This window comes from Lipophrys pholis, assembly GCF_963383615.2.
Source record: "Lipophrys pholis genome assembly, chromosome: 2".
Taxonomy (NCBI): domain Eukaryota; kingdom Metazoa; phylum Chordata; class Actinopteri; order Blenniiformes; family Blenniidae; genus Lipophrys; species Lipophrys pholis.
In genome coordinates, this window is record NC_137636.1 from 14,283,795 (window position 1) to 14,298,784 (window position 14,990).

Below are 14,990 nucleotides of genomic sequence, written 5' to 3' on the forward strand. Positions count from 1 at the left end.
TATCAGCTGAGATTAGTAGGTATTTTGCAGCGGACGTCAAAAGTACTTATCTGAATTGGAATTGTTAGTTTTCACTTGTTAAAATTCATCAAAATTTACCTTCATTAGATCTTAACATGTATTTTCCTGTTGTTGTTATTTTGTTTGCTGCAGAATAGATCTATTAAACCAGAGACAGTGAAATACTATTATAAAGTGTATGCGGTTTCCGACGGACCAAAACGCAGCGTCACGTTACTTTCGAGGTGCCTTGCGCGTTCGTGTTTCGACGTGCGTGCGCGTTCCTTGGTCTTTTTGAGCGCAGCATCAAGAACATGGCCGACGTGACAGCGGTTGACGGCGAAAAACTCAGCAAAAAGTGAGCTCTTTCTTTACTCTCGGCGCCATTCAAGTCCCCTCGGTCTCTCGTTCAGCTTCAATTTTCAAAGCAGTGCGTCTCTATGCGGTTAAGACTGTTTCCCTTTCGTAATTCCAGTCCTTCAGTCAGAGGATAGAAGCGAAACGAAGGTCCCATATGGAGGCGCCGTACAAGCCTACACATCCCAGCATGCATTTCGTTTTTGGGTGCTGGTAGTTGTAGTCTTGAACACTGTTTTAAACCGATAGCTATACTTTATTTCTGCTAGTCCATTAAACTACAAGTACCAGAAGACATTTATCCAAATGTCCTCCACACGTTGATCGTGCAATCTTACGGATCCTTTTCTTATGTCAGATTGTAGTCGCGGTGAATACTGCATGAAGATACGCATTATTTCAAGCAGGGCACCTTTTCATACAAAATTTTCGGTGTATTATGTATATATATATATATATTTTTTTTATATGCACAGTAACAGTTTCTCAGATATGATTCTTTCGCTTTCACTTAACCTTACATGCCTGCAGTGACACTCCCGTAACTGTTGAGCACCTTGAGGGAAAATTAATGAACTCAACATCTGACCATAAACTCTGTTGATTTGCATGGAAAAATAAAATTTCAGCTCCCTTAGGGCTCTTGACATGTAAGACTTGCGTTATGATGACAGTGTTGTCATTTTCCTGGCAGACAGAGTCAGCTTTTCATCTTTATTCTGTACTCTGTCTTTGCATATATGTCTTATGTTCTCAGGACTGTCTGCTGACCGAGATAGTCAGCATGCTGTGTCTGATAAGGGCAGCCAGGCAGCAGCTGTGCCAAGCCAATCGGGTCAGGGGACAGTGGTTAAAATATGCACCCCCATGTACAGCTGCAGGCGCAGCTCAAATTTACGGGAACCGGTGGAAAGGTGACAAAAGGTTGGTGGCTTTTCCATTAAAGTGAGAAAATCAACCAACCTTTTGTCATCGGAGCAGATGTAGCCCCCCCACCCCCACCCTCTTTTCTGCATGGATTCCTGCATTTGTTGCTTCCTCTCGTCTTTTTTCTTTTGTTGTTTTAATAAACCACAATACATTGATCTCTGCAATGTAGTTTCCTGAAAGTTCATATCTCTGTTCACATTCATCTACAAAGCTGTTGCATTGCAATTGCATCAGAGACAATTAAAATGTTTTTATCTAATCCGAGTCATTTTTATTTCCTCCTTCCTGTTTTATCAGTGAGCTGAAGAGGCGGATGAAAGCGGAGAAAAAGGCAGCCGAGAAAGAAGCCAAGGTCAAAGACCAAGTGGAACAGAAGAAGGAGTCCAATGACCAGGCAGCACAAAATGCCTGTGAGGTGGATGAAGAGACACTTGATCCAAATGTGAGGCTTTTGTTTGGCTATTGCACTGTTCTGCTTGTTGTTTCCAAATTTTTTGTTATAAATGAATCCAATATTAAATCTGTTGTTTGCAACACAGCAATACTACAAGATTCGCTCCCAGGCCATCCAGGAGCTGAAGGGCACAGCCGAGGATCCGTACCCACACAAGTACAATGTGGACCTGTCGCTTACAGACTTCATTGAGAAATACAATCATCTACAGCCAGGAGACCAGCTGACAGATGTGGTGCTCAACGTGTCAGGTACCGGTATTAATGAATGAGCTTTAAATAAAACAAGTGCTGTTACCTTGCAGCATGTTCCCTGATAAGCTTGGTATGTGTCTGGCAGGTCGTGTCCACGCTAAGAGGGCTTCTGGAGCCAAGCTGATTTTCTATGACCTGCGAGGGGAAGGAGTCAAGCTGCAAGTTATGGCAAACTCAAGGTACTCGCTCGTTAACGCTTCAGTAGCTTTTTATATTGTTAGTCACGTTCACCACTGGTTAACTAGTGAGTATAAAATGCTGATATTTTAAAACCCCAAATGACATAAATTTATTATGAAAATAATAGTCAGTGGGCAGCCTTGTGTCAAATGTTACTTAGTTGTTTTTTTGTTTTGTTTTCTTCTTTCAATCTCTTTCTTAAGATTGTAGCGCGTGTTTTAATTTCTGGTGAATCTTGACAGGAGTTATAAGTCTGAGGAAGACTTTGTGGCCATAAACGACAAACTGCGCCGTGGTGACATCATCGGGGTCCGCGGTCACCCGGGGAAGACAAAGAAGGGGGAGCTGAGCATTATTCCTATCGAGATGACTCTACTGTCGCCATGTTTGCACATGTTGCCCCACCTCCACTTTGGCCTCAAAGACAAGGTACTGGACAACCTCAGAGATGCCTTCATGGAATTTCCTTATTCTCACACAGTACATGGCTACTCCTTTCTAGGAGAAGCAATGAAACGTTTTTTTCTTGACACAGTTTGTTAAAATGAAACTAAATATAACATTGAGTTTGAAGGGAGAAGTTCAACTGTTGCAGAAGTTTTTTTTTGATTGGACTGTCAAAAAAAGGCATAAAACATCTTCCGCTCACTCGACGGAGAACCGAGCAGATGTCAAAATTATTATTCACAGAAACTTTTTCTTAAAATTTATTTCATTGTCTTCCTACTTGAGGTGACAAAGTGTTACGGTGGCGAGCACTTTCACCTCATTGGAAAAAAATACAGCTCCAGCCTCCTTTGCTTAATGTTAACTTTGGGTTCTTCTCAGTTGTACACTTTTCTCTCAAAGCCCAAAGACATGCTTAAATAATTGGTGACTAAATTAGTTGTAAGTGTTGAAAGTACTGGAAATACATTCAGGATATTGACTTTGAAGTTGGGCACAGTTGCATGTGGGATGTTGAGTAAAATTGACACTGTTATAGCAGCAGAAACTGCTACTGCGGTCTTGATTATCACTGCTGTGACTCTGTTTTCTCAAAGGAAACAAGATTCCGTCAACGTTACTTGGATCTGATTCTCAATGACTACGTGAGGCAGAAGTTCATCACTCGCTCCAAAATCATCACGTACCTGCGGAGCTTCCTGGACCAGCTTGGCTTTTTGGAGGTAAGATGAGATGTCCAGAATGTATTGCAACAGTAGAGCGAACCACATCACATAGTTTTTTGTACATGTGAGTGACTTACATTTAGTGTCAATTTGCTTGGCTGAGTCATGTTTGTACTCGCTTTAGATTGAGACACCAATGATGAATATTATTCCTGGTGGAGCAGTGGCCCGCCCATTTGTGACTTACCACAATGATCTGGATATGAACCTGTACATGAGGATTGCCCCTGAGCTCTACCACAAGGTAATATCTTTGGAGGGAATTAAAAACAAAAGTAAAAAGGTTTTACTTTTCTTGTGCTAACAATGCCTGTGTGTCATTCCCTCAGATGCTGGTGGTTGGTGGAATGGACAGAGTGTACGAGATTGGCCGTCAATTCAGGAATGAAGGCATCGATCTCACTCACAACCCAGAGTTCACCACCTGTGAATTCTACATGGCATACGCCGATTACCACGACTTGATGGAAATCACTGAAAAGTTACTCTCAGGTAAATGAAATCTGAGCCGCGCTTTAGAAATCATTTTCTAACTGATCTGTGTGAGACTCAACTGTCCATCGGATAAATAACACATTTCAAGTTTCCAGAGGAGCCCACGCAGTGAAGTGGTTCACCGCCCTCATCTCGTAATAATGAAGTGAATCTGGGTTTGCGTGTCTGTGTGGAGTTTCCAAGTTCCCCATTTGCATGTGTGGGTTTTCTCCCAAGCACTCCAGTTTCCTCCCACACTCCAAAAGCATTGGAGGTCCTTTGTGACTCTAAATTGTGTTTGTCAGTCTTTCAGTGTTTGCCCTGATTCGGCCTGTTGACCTGTCCAGGGGTTACCCTGCCATTACTCTTTGTTAGCTGGGATCACCTCCAGCTCCCTGGCACTCTGAATAAAATAAAGCTTTATAGAGTATGCTCCAATAGCCCAGGGGTCTACAATTGGCTGCTTTTAATTCTGTCTTTAGTGACTCAATGTTGTTTTATTGGACTACATATTAATAAGTAGTTAGACCAGGTTTTTTTTAAGCGTGGGATAAAATCTTTTTCTCATCCTGCAGTTCTAAGTACAACTTACCAAGTTACCTGGTATCTATCCATCCAACCATTTTCTATTTCGCTTTATCAACCTTTGTCTCACAGGGAACGAAACCAGATCCCAAGTATGATGATGTTAAGCCGATCCGTCCATCACAGGGCAAATGCCAAGAGATGGTCAATGGGAAATTTTGAGTGTCCAGTTAGTCTCAATTGCATGTTTCTGGATGGGAAGAATCCAAACTATCCAGGAAAGAAAATCAACACATAAGTATAGGGAGAACATTCAAACTCCAGCTCAACCTTTCATTCAAACATAAGACGTGAGTGCTAACCACTACACCCCTGTGCAGCCTGAAAACAAAAACAATTAACTGTGTGAACTTAAGTCCACTTGTACGTTTAATGAGTGTTGGTCAAATGGCATTAAAAAACAAAAGTTCATCATCGAAGGAGCTTAACACTTCAAGAATGTTGGAATCAGTGGTTCTTGAATTACATGCATACAGCATACAGGGCTAGGGTCTTAATTTTGTAGGGTAGAAGAACTATTAGGTGGAAAGGGATTTAATGAATTGTTAAGGTTACACATCTTTGATTATGTAAAAAGAACTTCATCTAAAAACCTACAGGTGTCAGTCATGAGCTACTTGGTCAACTTCAGGGTTGTTGAAAGTAATGAATTTGTGTCTGTTAATGAATAGTATAGAATAACCAGTCTCATCTCACTTTTGTTGCTTTTGATATAGTGAAAATGTGCTGGAATCAAATCTATTTAGAAGCTGCTCACATGATCCTGTTTGCTTTAGGGATGGTGAAGCACATCACTGGAGGATACAAGGTGACTTATCACCCTGACGGTCCGGAGGGACAGGCCTATGAGATTGACTTCACCCCACCTTTCAGGAGAGTGAGCATGACGCATGATTTGGAGAAAATCATGGGGGTCAAATTCCCTCCAACTGACAGCTACGACAGTGATGGTAAGAAATGTGGAACTATAAAGAATTGCTTCAACCGAGAGGACAGCCCCGTGCCTTTCTCTAAATATTTTTTATAGTTGAGAATGCGTTTCAGATTGCGTGCGATCTCTGTATTCAACTTTTGTGCTTCATCTTTCACTTTTTTCCTGCAGAGACGCGTAAATTCTTTGATGACCTGTGCGCTCAGAAGGGAGTTGAATGTCCTCCACCCAGGACCACCGCCCGCCTCCTGGACAAGGTGCTGCATTGTTGATCACCACTTGTCTGCCTTCTTATTGCCGTTCTTCCTTTTGCATACAAATTTTTTAGGTTTATTTTTGATTACAGTTGGTTGGCGATTTCCTCGAGGTCAAGTGCATCAACCCGACATTCATCTGTGACCATCCTCAGATCATGAGTCCTCTCGCGAAATGGTGAGAAACGCTTTGTTCTGCCCTCACGTTCATGGTGAGAGTTGAAGCTCGGTTGGGTCCTGATGCCTCCCCTGTTGCTGCAGGCACAGATCACAGAAAGGTCTCACGGAGCGCTTTGAGCTCTTTGTGATGAAGAAGGAAATCTGCAATGCATACACGGAGTTGAATGATCCCGTCAGACAGAGAGAGCTTTTTGAGCAGCAATCCAAGGTGTGTATGAACCTCTTAAGTTATTCTTTCTCTTTCTACAGAGGAAGATTATCCAAAAGCTCAGGCATTGTCCAATTGTCACTATCTATATATATATATATATATAGATACACACATACACACACACACACACACACACACACACACATCACATGACAAATGTATTTTAATCATGGAGGTGGATTTGTTTTTGTTTTGTTTTTTTTCCTCCCCCAGGCCAAAGCTGAGGGTGATGATGAAGCCATGTTCATTGACGAGACCTTCTGCACAGCTCTGGAATACGGTCTACCGCCAACCGCCGGCTGGGGAATGGGTCTCGATCGCGTCGCCATGTTCCTGACCGACTCCAACAACATCAAAGTAAAGATATTAGAGTCTTGTTTTTAACTTTTATTTATTTGCACATATATAACAACCAAGCAAATACAGGTCAGATACCTTATACCATCAGATATGAAATTTAGTCGAGAACAGAATATCAGCCTGATCCAGACAGCAGGATGTCAGACTAACCATGATGCCTGCAGCACAGCAGTCTGCTCGAATGAAACGACGAGGCGAAAATCTTTGTCCTGCCATTTTTTTCCAAGTTAAAACAATTGAACAGACCACCACACAGATTTCTAATATAGGGCCCCATACACCCCTGCAAAATCCACACCCAAAGGTTGACAACATTGGTAGAACAGATTTGAACCTATGAATGATGAGCAGATCAACCTGCATGTTTCACTAATATTTCAGTTGGTTATGTTCATGTTGGAGTTAAATAAAAACAACTAATAATAATGTAACCCTTTTGTGCTTCCACAGGAGGTGCTGCTGTTCCCAGCCATGAAGCCTGATGACAATAAGACATCAGCACCCAACGAGGGGACCTCCGTCTAATGACGTGACCCGCAAACTCTCCTGCTGTTCCGCCATGACGGGGCTAAGCATCGTGTTGGAGTGTTTCCCTCACTACAATTGTCCGTGGATTCAGTGGGTTTTCTTTGTTTTGGGTACTTTTGTTTATTTTTTTCCAGAGTGTTAAGAATTTGAAAGTTAATGCAAAGGAAATCATCTTGTTTTGATGAACAATTTTCTTTGTATATTTCTTACCCGTTTACTGCATCCTCTTTTCACTGAAAAACACATTTTAACCTCCTTTGTAAGTCAGTCGGTAAACGTGGCGTTTGATCAGGAAGCCATCTGGTGTGCTGTTGGATGCAGAATCAGTTTTAATACTTCTGAATATACTTTGAGTTACTAAAGAGGGTGCTTGATTACCAAATATGCTGCGTAGAAATACATCAAAATGAATCTGAACCCTCTTAATATTTGCAGTATGTCCATTAGTTTCTTCTCTACGTGTGCTCATCTGTCCTGTTTTCAATGATTGCTCTGCAAATTCAAGATTTCTCTGCCAAGAACTTTAAAGATTGTCTGTCAGAATAAAGTGCAAATGAATCTGCACCTGTCTCATGATGGTGTTAGACTCTTACTTCTCTCCTTTTCAGAGTAATAAATTGTCTTGGGCTTTTTAGTATCGTGACATCTGTGACTAGTATCAGACTCTTGCAGCAGCTTAATTTAGACCCAACAAACCTGCAATATTTAAGGTTTATGAATTATGTATCAAATTGCCGGACTACATTACAACTAAAATGCAAACTGGATTTTACAATTCCTCCATTTAATATTTGACTATTATGCAAATAATGCATTTCCAGTGAGGTTATTTATTTATTTTAAGCTTTCATGTGTTTTTGTTTCCTCCATGAGTGAGGACTTTTTATTATTATTAAAGGAAAACGAACTGAAAATGGGTGAGGACATTAAGCTATGCTGTAATCCGGCTGGAGTTTTTAATTTTGTTGAACCTTTACAAAACGATAAAAGCTGTATCTAATCTAAGAACAAAATAAAGCTTTTCTCAAAACAATATTGTGGTCAGATGACATCCAATCCCTGAAAGTATCTTTACCAACAACTCTCTTCCTTTACATACAATACTCACAAAAAGTTAAGGATATTCACCATTCAGGTCATATTTCAGGATGATCCTAAAATTGACAATAACCTTTGACGCCTCAAACTATCTCATACCGTCTTGAAATCAGTTTATTTTAATGCCTACTTACATACACCCCTTATGCATAGCTGCATTAAGTTTTACAGCATACATTACAGTTCAAGACTAGTAAATGAGACTGCATGTCTGAATAGGACTACCTGTATAAATAAAAGTTGATCAATCAGAAATGGCAAGAAACATGAATTAGTCATAACTTTACATACAGTTTCTTAAGACCAAACTGTGATCAGTTTGTCAACCTATTACTGGCATGGGGTCGCTGGTATAGGGGAGAGACACCCCTGTAATTTTATTGGCGAACCCCAATTGTCATTGGCTCTAAGTGGTGTCAATCATTTGGGCTCTTTGGCAGCACTGGAAATATTTTGTGGCTGAAAACTTTGTGTCTTTGATTGACACATAAACAAAGATGTAACTATATGAGGAAAACTTCTCAACACCATAAGATACCACTACATTTTTCCAGGTAGGAGAAAATGTGAGGGTTTTATAAAAAGTAGTACGTGAGGTGACACCAGAAAGTGACGCTTGTGAGGCCGCTTTTGGTCCGCGGGCCATATGTCTGACACCCCTGGCTTTAGTATATGTAAATGCTGCCAGGGACAAAAACTGAAATGTGGGAAAAACTCACAAATGCCAATTTGCGGAAAAAAAAACTAAACAAACAAAAGCGGCAAATAAAAACTTCTTCACACCCTCCTCGTGAGCCTGTGCTAAGGGCAAAGAAGTCTTGAAGTTACGGAATATATGAATCAATCAACCAATCAATCAATCAATCTTGCAGACTCTTAGGTCCATATAAAATGGAATATTAAATCCTCTCACTGCAGAAGTTTATGAAAAGTCACGTGTAAAAACAGACTCGAATCGTAACATTGTCTGTATTTTAAGCTTTTCGCTACATTACTGTCCTCTCCCTACACTCCTCCCACAAACACGCGCACATGCTGACGGGAGCACGCAACCAGTGGGATGGTGCGCGCTCCCGCGGTCAAGTGTATGAGCACCCGATTAAACCGGTCGGTACACACGGAGTGAAGATGGCGATGCGAGCAACGCTGCGGTGTCTCTCCGCAAACTTTTCCCCCAGGCTGCCTCAGCTGTCGTCCGCAGCGCAGTCCTCCGCCACCCGGCTTCTGTGGAGGAGCGGCTCTCCGCGGACACTGAGCACCGCCTCGGTCCTGTCCACAGGTAACGGAACGGAACGGAACGGTGCAGGCTACATGTGGGCTCGGTCCCGCATTCTTCTGACTGTAATGGGCGGAAAGGAAGAAAAAAACCCACGCAGTTTGTCACTTTCCCACAGTGGAGCAGAGAGGGCAGCTAAAAGAAAGTTAGTTTTTCTACTTGCTGGTCGACATAAAGTTTTATCAGCCACATGTTAGACTGAAGGGAGAGTGCTGCAGAGATTTCTGGTTTTTTTTTTTTTTTGTGTGTGTGTGTGTGTGTGTGTGAGGGTCCAAGCACGAGCTCTACATTTGGGAAGTTGACCTGAAACAAAAATGCGTCTCGTGCACCGAGAAGGACCTTATTAGAACCAAAGTCACCCATGATCATGGCCACGTGTAATTAATTGTGGTGGGCTGAGTACTATATATTGTGTGCGTGTGAGCCAACTCTGATGCAATTTATTACTCGTGCCAGTGTACATGTAGTGTTTAAAATCCACGCCTGAAGGATAATGGAATGGTTTCTACTCTCGGCCTTCCAGGACTGACACTGCAGTGGTTATTCATCTGCATCTGCACTGTCCCACAATCTGGTTCAAACCTGTATTTTTCTGCATGGTCTGATGCCAACCCTGGAAGTTTTTGAGGCATTACAGTTCCTCCCTTGGGGGGGGGGGGGGTAATTATAACGAGATGTGTGTCATGGCATGTTCGACTCAATTGTGATCTCGGTTGTGTTTGCTTTCTGTCAAACGGATTAAGGTTGTAGTTATGATCCAAACCCTCCAGCTCTTTAAAGAGTTCAAATATGCAAGACCTTGTACAGCATGAGTAAAAACAATGTTTGGCACAGTTCCTTGTTCCCTGGGGGGGTTGATAAGGCCTCCCTCTTTTGCAACAGTTGCACTTATTGTCAGGAGTGTGTTGACAAGCTCAAGAAAAAGCCGTTGTTTTGACTCTTCCCAGACTAATTCCTTCCTTTTTTTTGTTCTTTGTGCAGCCCTAAAGTTCACAGATAAACATGAGTGGGTGCGAGTGGACGGTGGAGTCGGGACTGTTGGCATCAGCAGTTTTGCTCAGGTAGGTTGCTGAGTTTGACTCTCTGCTAATCACTGATTTATGGCACACTTGGGTCAGCCGTTCACTGATACCCTCATGTATGTGATACGAGCCTGAGTGCTGCACTTTGCCCTCAGCAGCCTCACGGTATCGGGAATATTTATTGTTATACAACTATTGTTTGAGGCTATAGATTAATGAGATCAGCAGAGTTGTGCCATTGTTTCGTCGACTGTAGAAGGTCAAAGCTTTCAGTAAAGACTCTTGTCTTGTTAAATGTATTGTTACCGCCATAGAATCGTGTGGAATATACATTGATTGAAATATGATAAATTATGTTCCTGTGCACTCACTAAAAATGACAGAATTCAAATTATAAAGAGAGGTGCAATTAATCGTGATTAATTCACCAAAGGTGTGCGATTAATTGATTTAAGAAAGTTTAATGAAATGACAGAGAAAGCGCACTGTTTGTCACCCGCTGCGCTCTCAAAGGATTTACTGTTTCCTCAGGAGCTGATATAGAAAAAATGTCCTTTTTACATGTTTGTCTCTAAGCCGATAGTGTCTTTTGACATGAAGCAGCAGCAGCTGCTGCCGCAAAAAGTGGGTTCAATTTGAGGGTTCGGTGTCTTGCCCAAGGACGGGGCAGGTTTGAGGTGAAGTCATCAAACCTGTGATTGGAAGATAAACCTGCTCGACCACCTGAACCACAGCTGACACTGTCTTCTTTTCTCGATTAGTTCATTCCTCATGCTTCCGTTGACATTATCTATTGACCCCGTATCGCCACGACACAAAGCCATGTGCTTCTGATAATTTGCGAGCAAAGTGTGGACGTTATCATTTTGTGCTGTACTTGATGTGAAGGTTTAGCAAACCTGAGAGCTTGTGCAACTACTTTGTTGTGGAAGACTGAACTCTACATAAAATTAAAAAAAAACTACAAACAAAAGGTCGATGTTAGACGGCAAATGGATTAGTACGAATTTTCTTTTTCCAATTTGAATGTCTGAGTTAAAAAAAAAAAGTACATTTTATTTCATTAAACAGGACCATCCTACGAAAAGCTGATTTCAGTGTTGAAGCAGTGGTTTTACACCTGTTGCAGATGTTTCCAGCCTGAAGCACTTCTATAAAGTGAAACTAACCTTTCTGCATTTATTCCCAACTTGGTTTTAACAGTGTCTTTTAACACGTATACAGCAGGCGGCGTTTTGGACAGTCGAGATAAATTTTTACACTCAAAAATAATTTGAGGTTGTGAAAACAATTTCTTTGTCTTTTGTTAAATTCAGTAGTTAATGAAGTTTCCCAGCAGGTAATGGAACAGTTGAACTTGTTTGAGGAGCAGTGACTGTGACACACTGCGGTTCTGTTATGCATTTAGTCACACATGAATCAATGGACCGTTTTTATTGTGTTTCAGTGAACATATGTCGGATTAAGTTACAGTTTAATCTACTTCTACATGCTGAATAAAAGGGCCTGTCAACTGTTTACTTTTTAAACTTTGTTAGTGGTGAGCATTAGCTTCTATACAGGAAGTCTTTGAATCCTAAAGAAGGTTGAGGTTTTATTGTGACACTTACTTGGGGACTCTCCTGTATTTTATTTTTATTTTTTTTAAGAAGTCTCGATACATCTGACTAAAATGCACCATTCGCTACCAGGATTTTCAAATCGATGACAAATACATTTAAATCAAATGTGTTTCCTGGAACTGGTGCTGTTAAAAAAGCTTTTTAATGTCCCGAAGGAAAATCGGTTGTCCTTTTAAAAAAATATATATATATAATGTGAAACAATCCTAGTATATGTAAGCAGGTGCAGAACTTAACGTAGTGGTCATATTTGAGTTACTCTTCTGTTTTGAAATTACAGATCTATTCCTGCACTTGAGTTGGTCTGTACAGCTTCTTGTCCCAATTTAGGCAGTAGTATCAATTTTCATAATAAAACCTATTGCTCACAAGCTGTTCTGTCCTTTGTTTATTTGAGGTGCGAGTTTCCTGTACAAAGCAAAACACTGTGCTACATTTCAACATGGGACCCAATTTATTTACTGCAAATGTCTAATATTTACCCCAGTTTAATGAATGTACAAGATTTTAATGGTAAAGTAATACGTGAGTCTTTCCATGCACTTTGATTGTGATCCCGTCTGAATTGATCAGCCTCCTTTGTCATCGCAGGAAGCGTTGGGTGATGTGGTGTACTGTGGACTCCCTGAAGTTGGCCAAAGACTTGAACAAATGGGTGAGCCACTGAGAGACGAGCCACACTCACAGACTCCTCAGTTGTGTACGTGCTGACGAAGAAGGCCCGTGTGTTTCAGAGGAGTTTGGTGCCTTGGAAAGTGTAAAAGCTGCCAGCGAGCTGTACTCGCCACTAACGGGAGAAGTGACTGAAATCAACACGACGCTGACGGAGAATCCTGGACTGGTGAACAAAGAGTGCTACGCAGAAGGTAAACGCCTTGTGATCTCCGGTGCTCTTTCCCTGAAGCCATTCCGAGTGGTTCTGATGCCGTGACGGTTGAGTGAACGAGAATAACCAGAACAAAGTCGCGTCTTGTTTATGAAATCTGTTCACACCCGGCCTTCAAATCCTGAACTCTTGTCTTTTCAGGGTGGCTAATCAAGATGACCATTGAAAAGCCCGAAGAACTTGATGGCCTCATGGATCAATCTGCGTATGATAAATTTATAAAGTCTCTGGAAGAATAACTCCGTGGAGACACTGTGCTGCTTTGAGATGTAATTAGTTGGCAGGGTTACTAACATCTTGTGTGATGCGCATCTTCATCTGTGGTATTTATTTTATACTGGAATTGTGCCATCAGGATAATCTGAAATACTGAGTAACAAATCTGTTTAGAAGGTTTAGATACTATCAAATCTAAAGGGCTCTTACACTCAAGATCGGTCTGTATTCTTGGGTCTTGTGTCTGGTGCTTTGCTCCTTTTATTTTATTTTTTTCGTGCGCAGATGTAAGACTGGAAAGTGCTGTGTCACATTCCTTTAATAAAATTTGACCCTTGTATGTGTTCATATGCCTGAGTATTGATTTGATTAGCAAGAAAATGTTTTAAAGGGAAGAAAATCACATTATGGCAACTTCAGTTAATTTACCAAAGTATATAGTTGGTGTTAAAATGGCACAATTTCCTCCAGTTGTAGCAATAATACAACTTTTCTTAAAAAAAAAAAAAAATCCATGCAACTTATTCAATGTGTTTCAAATTGCCATGTTCATATGGTGTTGCTGCACATGTGCTGACCCGGCGTACCGCTCCTTTGTAGTTCCACACACCTTGACCTTTGGCCTCAGGTGAAGCTCAACTGAGATTGTTCAAAGCTTATCAATCGTTAATACAACTGTAGTTTAAAACCAGCGAGTGAGCACTGCACTGTTTGGCTGTAAATGAAAAACTGAGGGCTTTTCCTGGTTCAAACTGTCGCTCACAATTCCCGTGAAGTTATTTGTATATTGAAAGACGAGTGAATCAAATGACTTCACAATACCTCCTGAAACAACCAGGCAGACTCCTGAATGCCTCCGAGACGTGTCCCATTCAAAACTGCCCATTTGACCACCCTGACACCGCTCTGAGAAGACCTACTTCCCTTATCTCCCTTATTGAAATAAATTTTTTGCGTTTAACCCTTTCCTGGTTAACCTTAACTAAACATGTGAGTCACAGTGTGGCGTCACAGTGCAGCACCCAGGGAGCTTTACTCTAACCCACAGTGGGATTCAAACCTCCAAACACAAGCTTGCTTCTCTAACCTCTTTTCCACTGCACTAAAGTTGACTTGTTGCAAATATTAAAACGCATTGTACCCAAGAGTTTTTTTTTTTTACTGTATGATACTTAACCGGTTGAGCAAGATGGTTTTTTTTCTTTTATGTAGACCTGTACCCGTCAGCACTGCCTTCATGACAGTTGCATAGAAGACACTGATTTTGTCTTTGTCATGGTTAGTTGGGGGGGGGGGCAGTAGGCAGCAAGTTCACAATTGGTACTCCCATGTTGCAGAAAAATCACCAAACATAAAGATTTAAGCAAATTTGACAAGAATCCAACTGATTGAATGACTGAATCAGAGCATCTCCAAACTGCAGCTGTGGTGGTATCAGGTAACAGGGTGCCCATGGCTGATTGATCAGTATGGTCCAATGGATGCCCCCACATTGCAACTTCCAATAATAAATACAATAATCAGAATCTTGGTGCCAGATGCCACACTCAATGGGTCTTTACTGCTTTGACTTAAAAAAAAAAAAAAAAAAAGGGAACTTTCACAATATCCCGACAGTCTTGATGCTGTGATTGCTGTATACTCACTGACCATTGCATTTGAGCAACACCAGCAATTTACATTGGACGGGCATAACCCATCAAACCTGACCATAGTGGAACGATCTGACACAAGCCAGCCAAAGTGAACATTTTTATTATAAGACATGCATAATATTCCTAATAAATCCTGTCCCTTACCTTAATGATAGCTGCAACAGTTTGTTTTTGTTTTGCCAGTTCAAGAATACTCATATTACCTAATGCATACAAGCAATTGAATTTAATGACGCAGTAAATATTTAACTCGTCCGTTCATGCTCATAAGACAACTTGACTCACCAAGCAAGTTCACACAGGAAATTAAAAGTGGAAGTATCACTTTCTTGGAAATGTACACTA

At 41.2% G+C, this 14,990-nt stretch overlaps 2 protein-coding genes across 3 annotated transcripts; both read left to right on the forward strand.

Annotated features, from left to right (window-relative positions):
- The first annotated feature begins 272 nt into the window (after positions 1-272).
- Positions 273-7,899, forward strand: kars1 (lysyl-tRNA synthetase 1). 2 transcript variants are annotated; one of them, XM_080492041.1, is made up of 15 exons: positions 273-358; positions 1,115-1,281; positions 1,585-1,729; positions 1,827-1,992; positions 2,081-2,174; positions 2,418-2,604; positions 3,219-3,344; positions 3,472-3,591; positions 3,677-3,839; positions 5,183-5,356; positions 5,509-5,594; positions 5,684-5,769; positions 5,853-5,979; positions 6,196-6,339; positions 6,793-7,899. In XM_080492041.1, the coding sequence occupies exons 2-15, from the start codon at positions 1,142-1,144 to the stop codon at positions 6,865-6,867; spliced, it is 1,833 nt and encodes a 610-aa protein (XP_080348167.1). In that variant the 5' UTR covers positions 273-358; positions 1,115-1,141; the 3' UTR covers positions 6,868-7,899. The 2 variants fall into 2 exon arrangements, with proteins under 2 accessions (XP_080348167.1, XP_080348168.1); XM_080492042.1 differs by lacking the exon at positions 1,115-1,281 and having other exon boundaries at positions 277-358.
- A 1,090-nt stretch (positions 7,900-8,989) lies between these two features.
- On the forward strand, positions 8,990-13,536 carry gcshb (glycine cleavage system protein H (aminomethyl carrier), b). The gene is made up of 5 exons (XM_080490334.1): positions 8,990-9,247; positions 10,226-10,305; positions 12,480-12,543; positions 12,623-12,754; positions 12,916-13,536. The coding sequence occupies exons 1-5, from the start codon at positions 9,001-9,003 to the stop codon at positions 13,011-13,013; spliced, it is 621 nt and encodes a 206-aa protein (XP_080346460.1). The 5' UTR covers positions 8,990-9,000; the 3' UTR covers positions 13,014-13,536.
- The last annotated feature ends 1,454 nt before the right edge of the window (positions 13,537-14,990 follow it).

Coding starts and splice junctions, on each gene's coding strand:
- kars1 (XM_080492041.1), top strand. CDS start 1,142: ATGCTGTGTCTGATAAGGGCAGCCAGGCAGCAGCTGTGCCAAGCCAAT. Junction 1,993..2,080: donor TGTGGTGCTCAACGTGTCAG/GTACCGGTATTA, acceptor TGTGTCTGGCAG/GTCGTGTCCACGCTAAGAGG. Junction 5,770..5,852: donor ATGAGTCCTCTCGCGAAATG/GTGAGAAACGCT, acceptor CTGTTGCTGCAG/GCACAGATCACAGAAAGGTC.
- gcshb (XM_080490334.1), top strand. CDS start 9,001: ATGCTGACGGGAGCACGCAACCAGTGGGATGGTGCGCGCTCCCGCGGT. Junction 9,248..10,225: donor CGCCTCGGTCCTGTCCACAG/GTAACGGAACGG, acceptor TTCTTTGTGCAG/CCCTAAAGTTCACAGATAAA. Junction 12,544..12,622: donor CCAAAGACTTGAACAAATGG/GTGAGCCACTGA, acceptor CGTGTGTTTCAG/AGGAGTTTGGTGCCTTGGAA.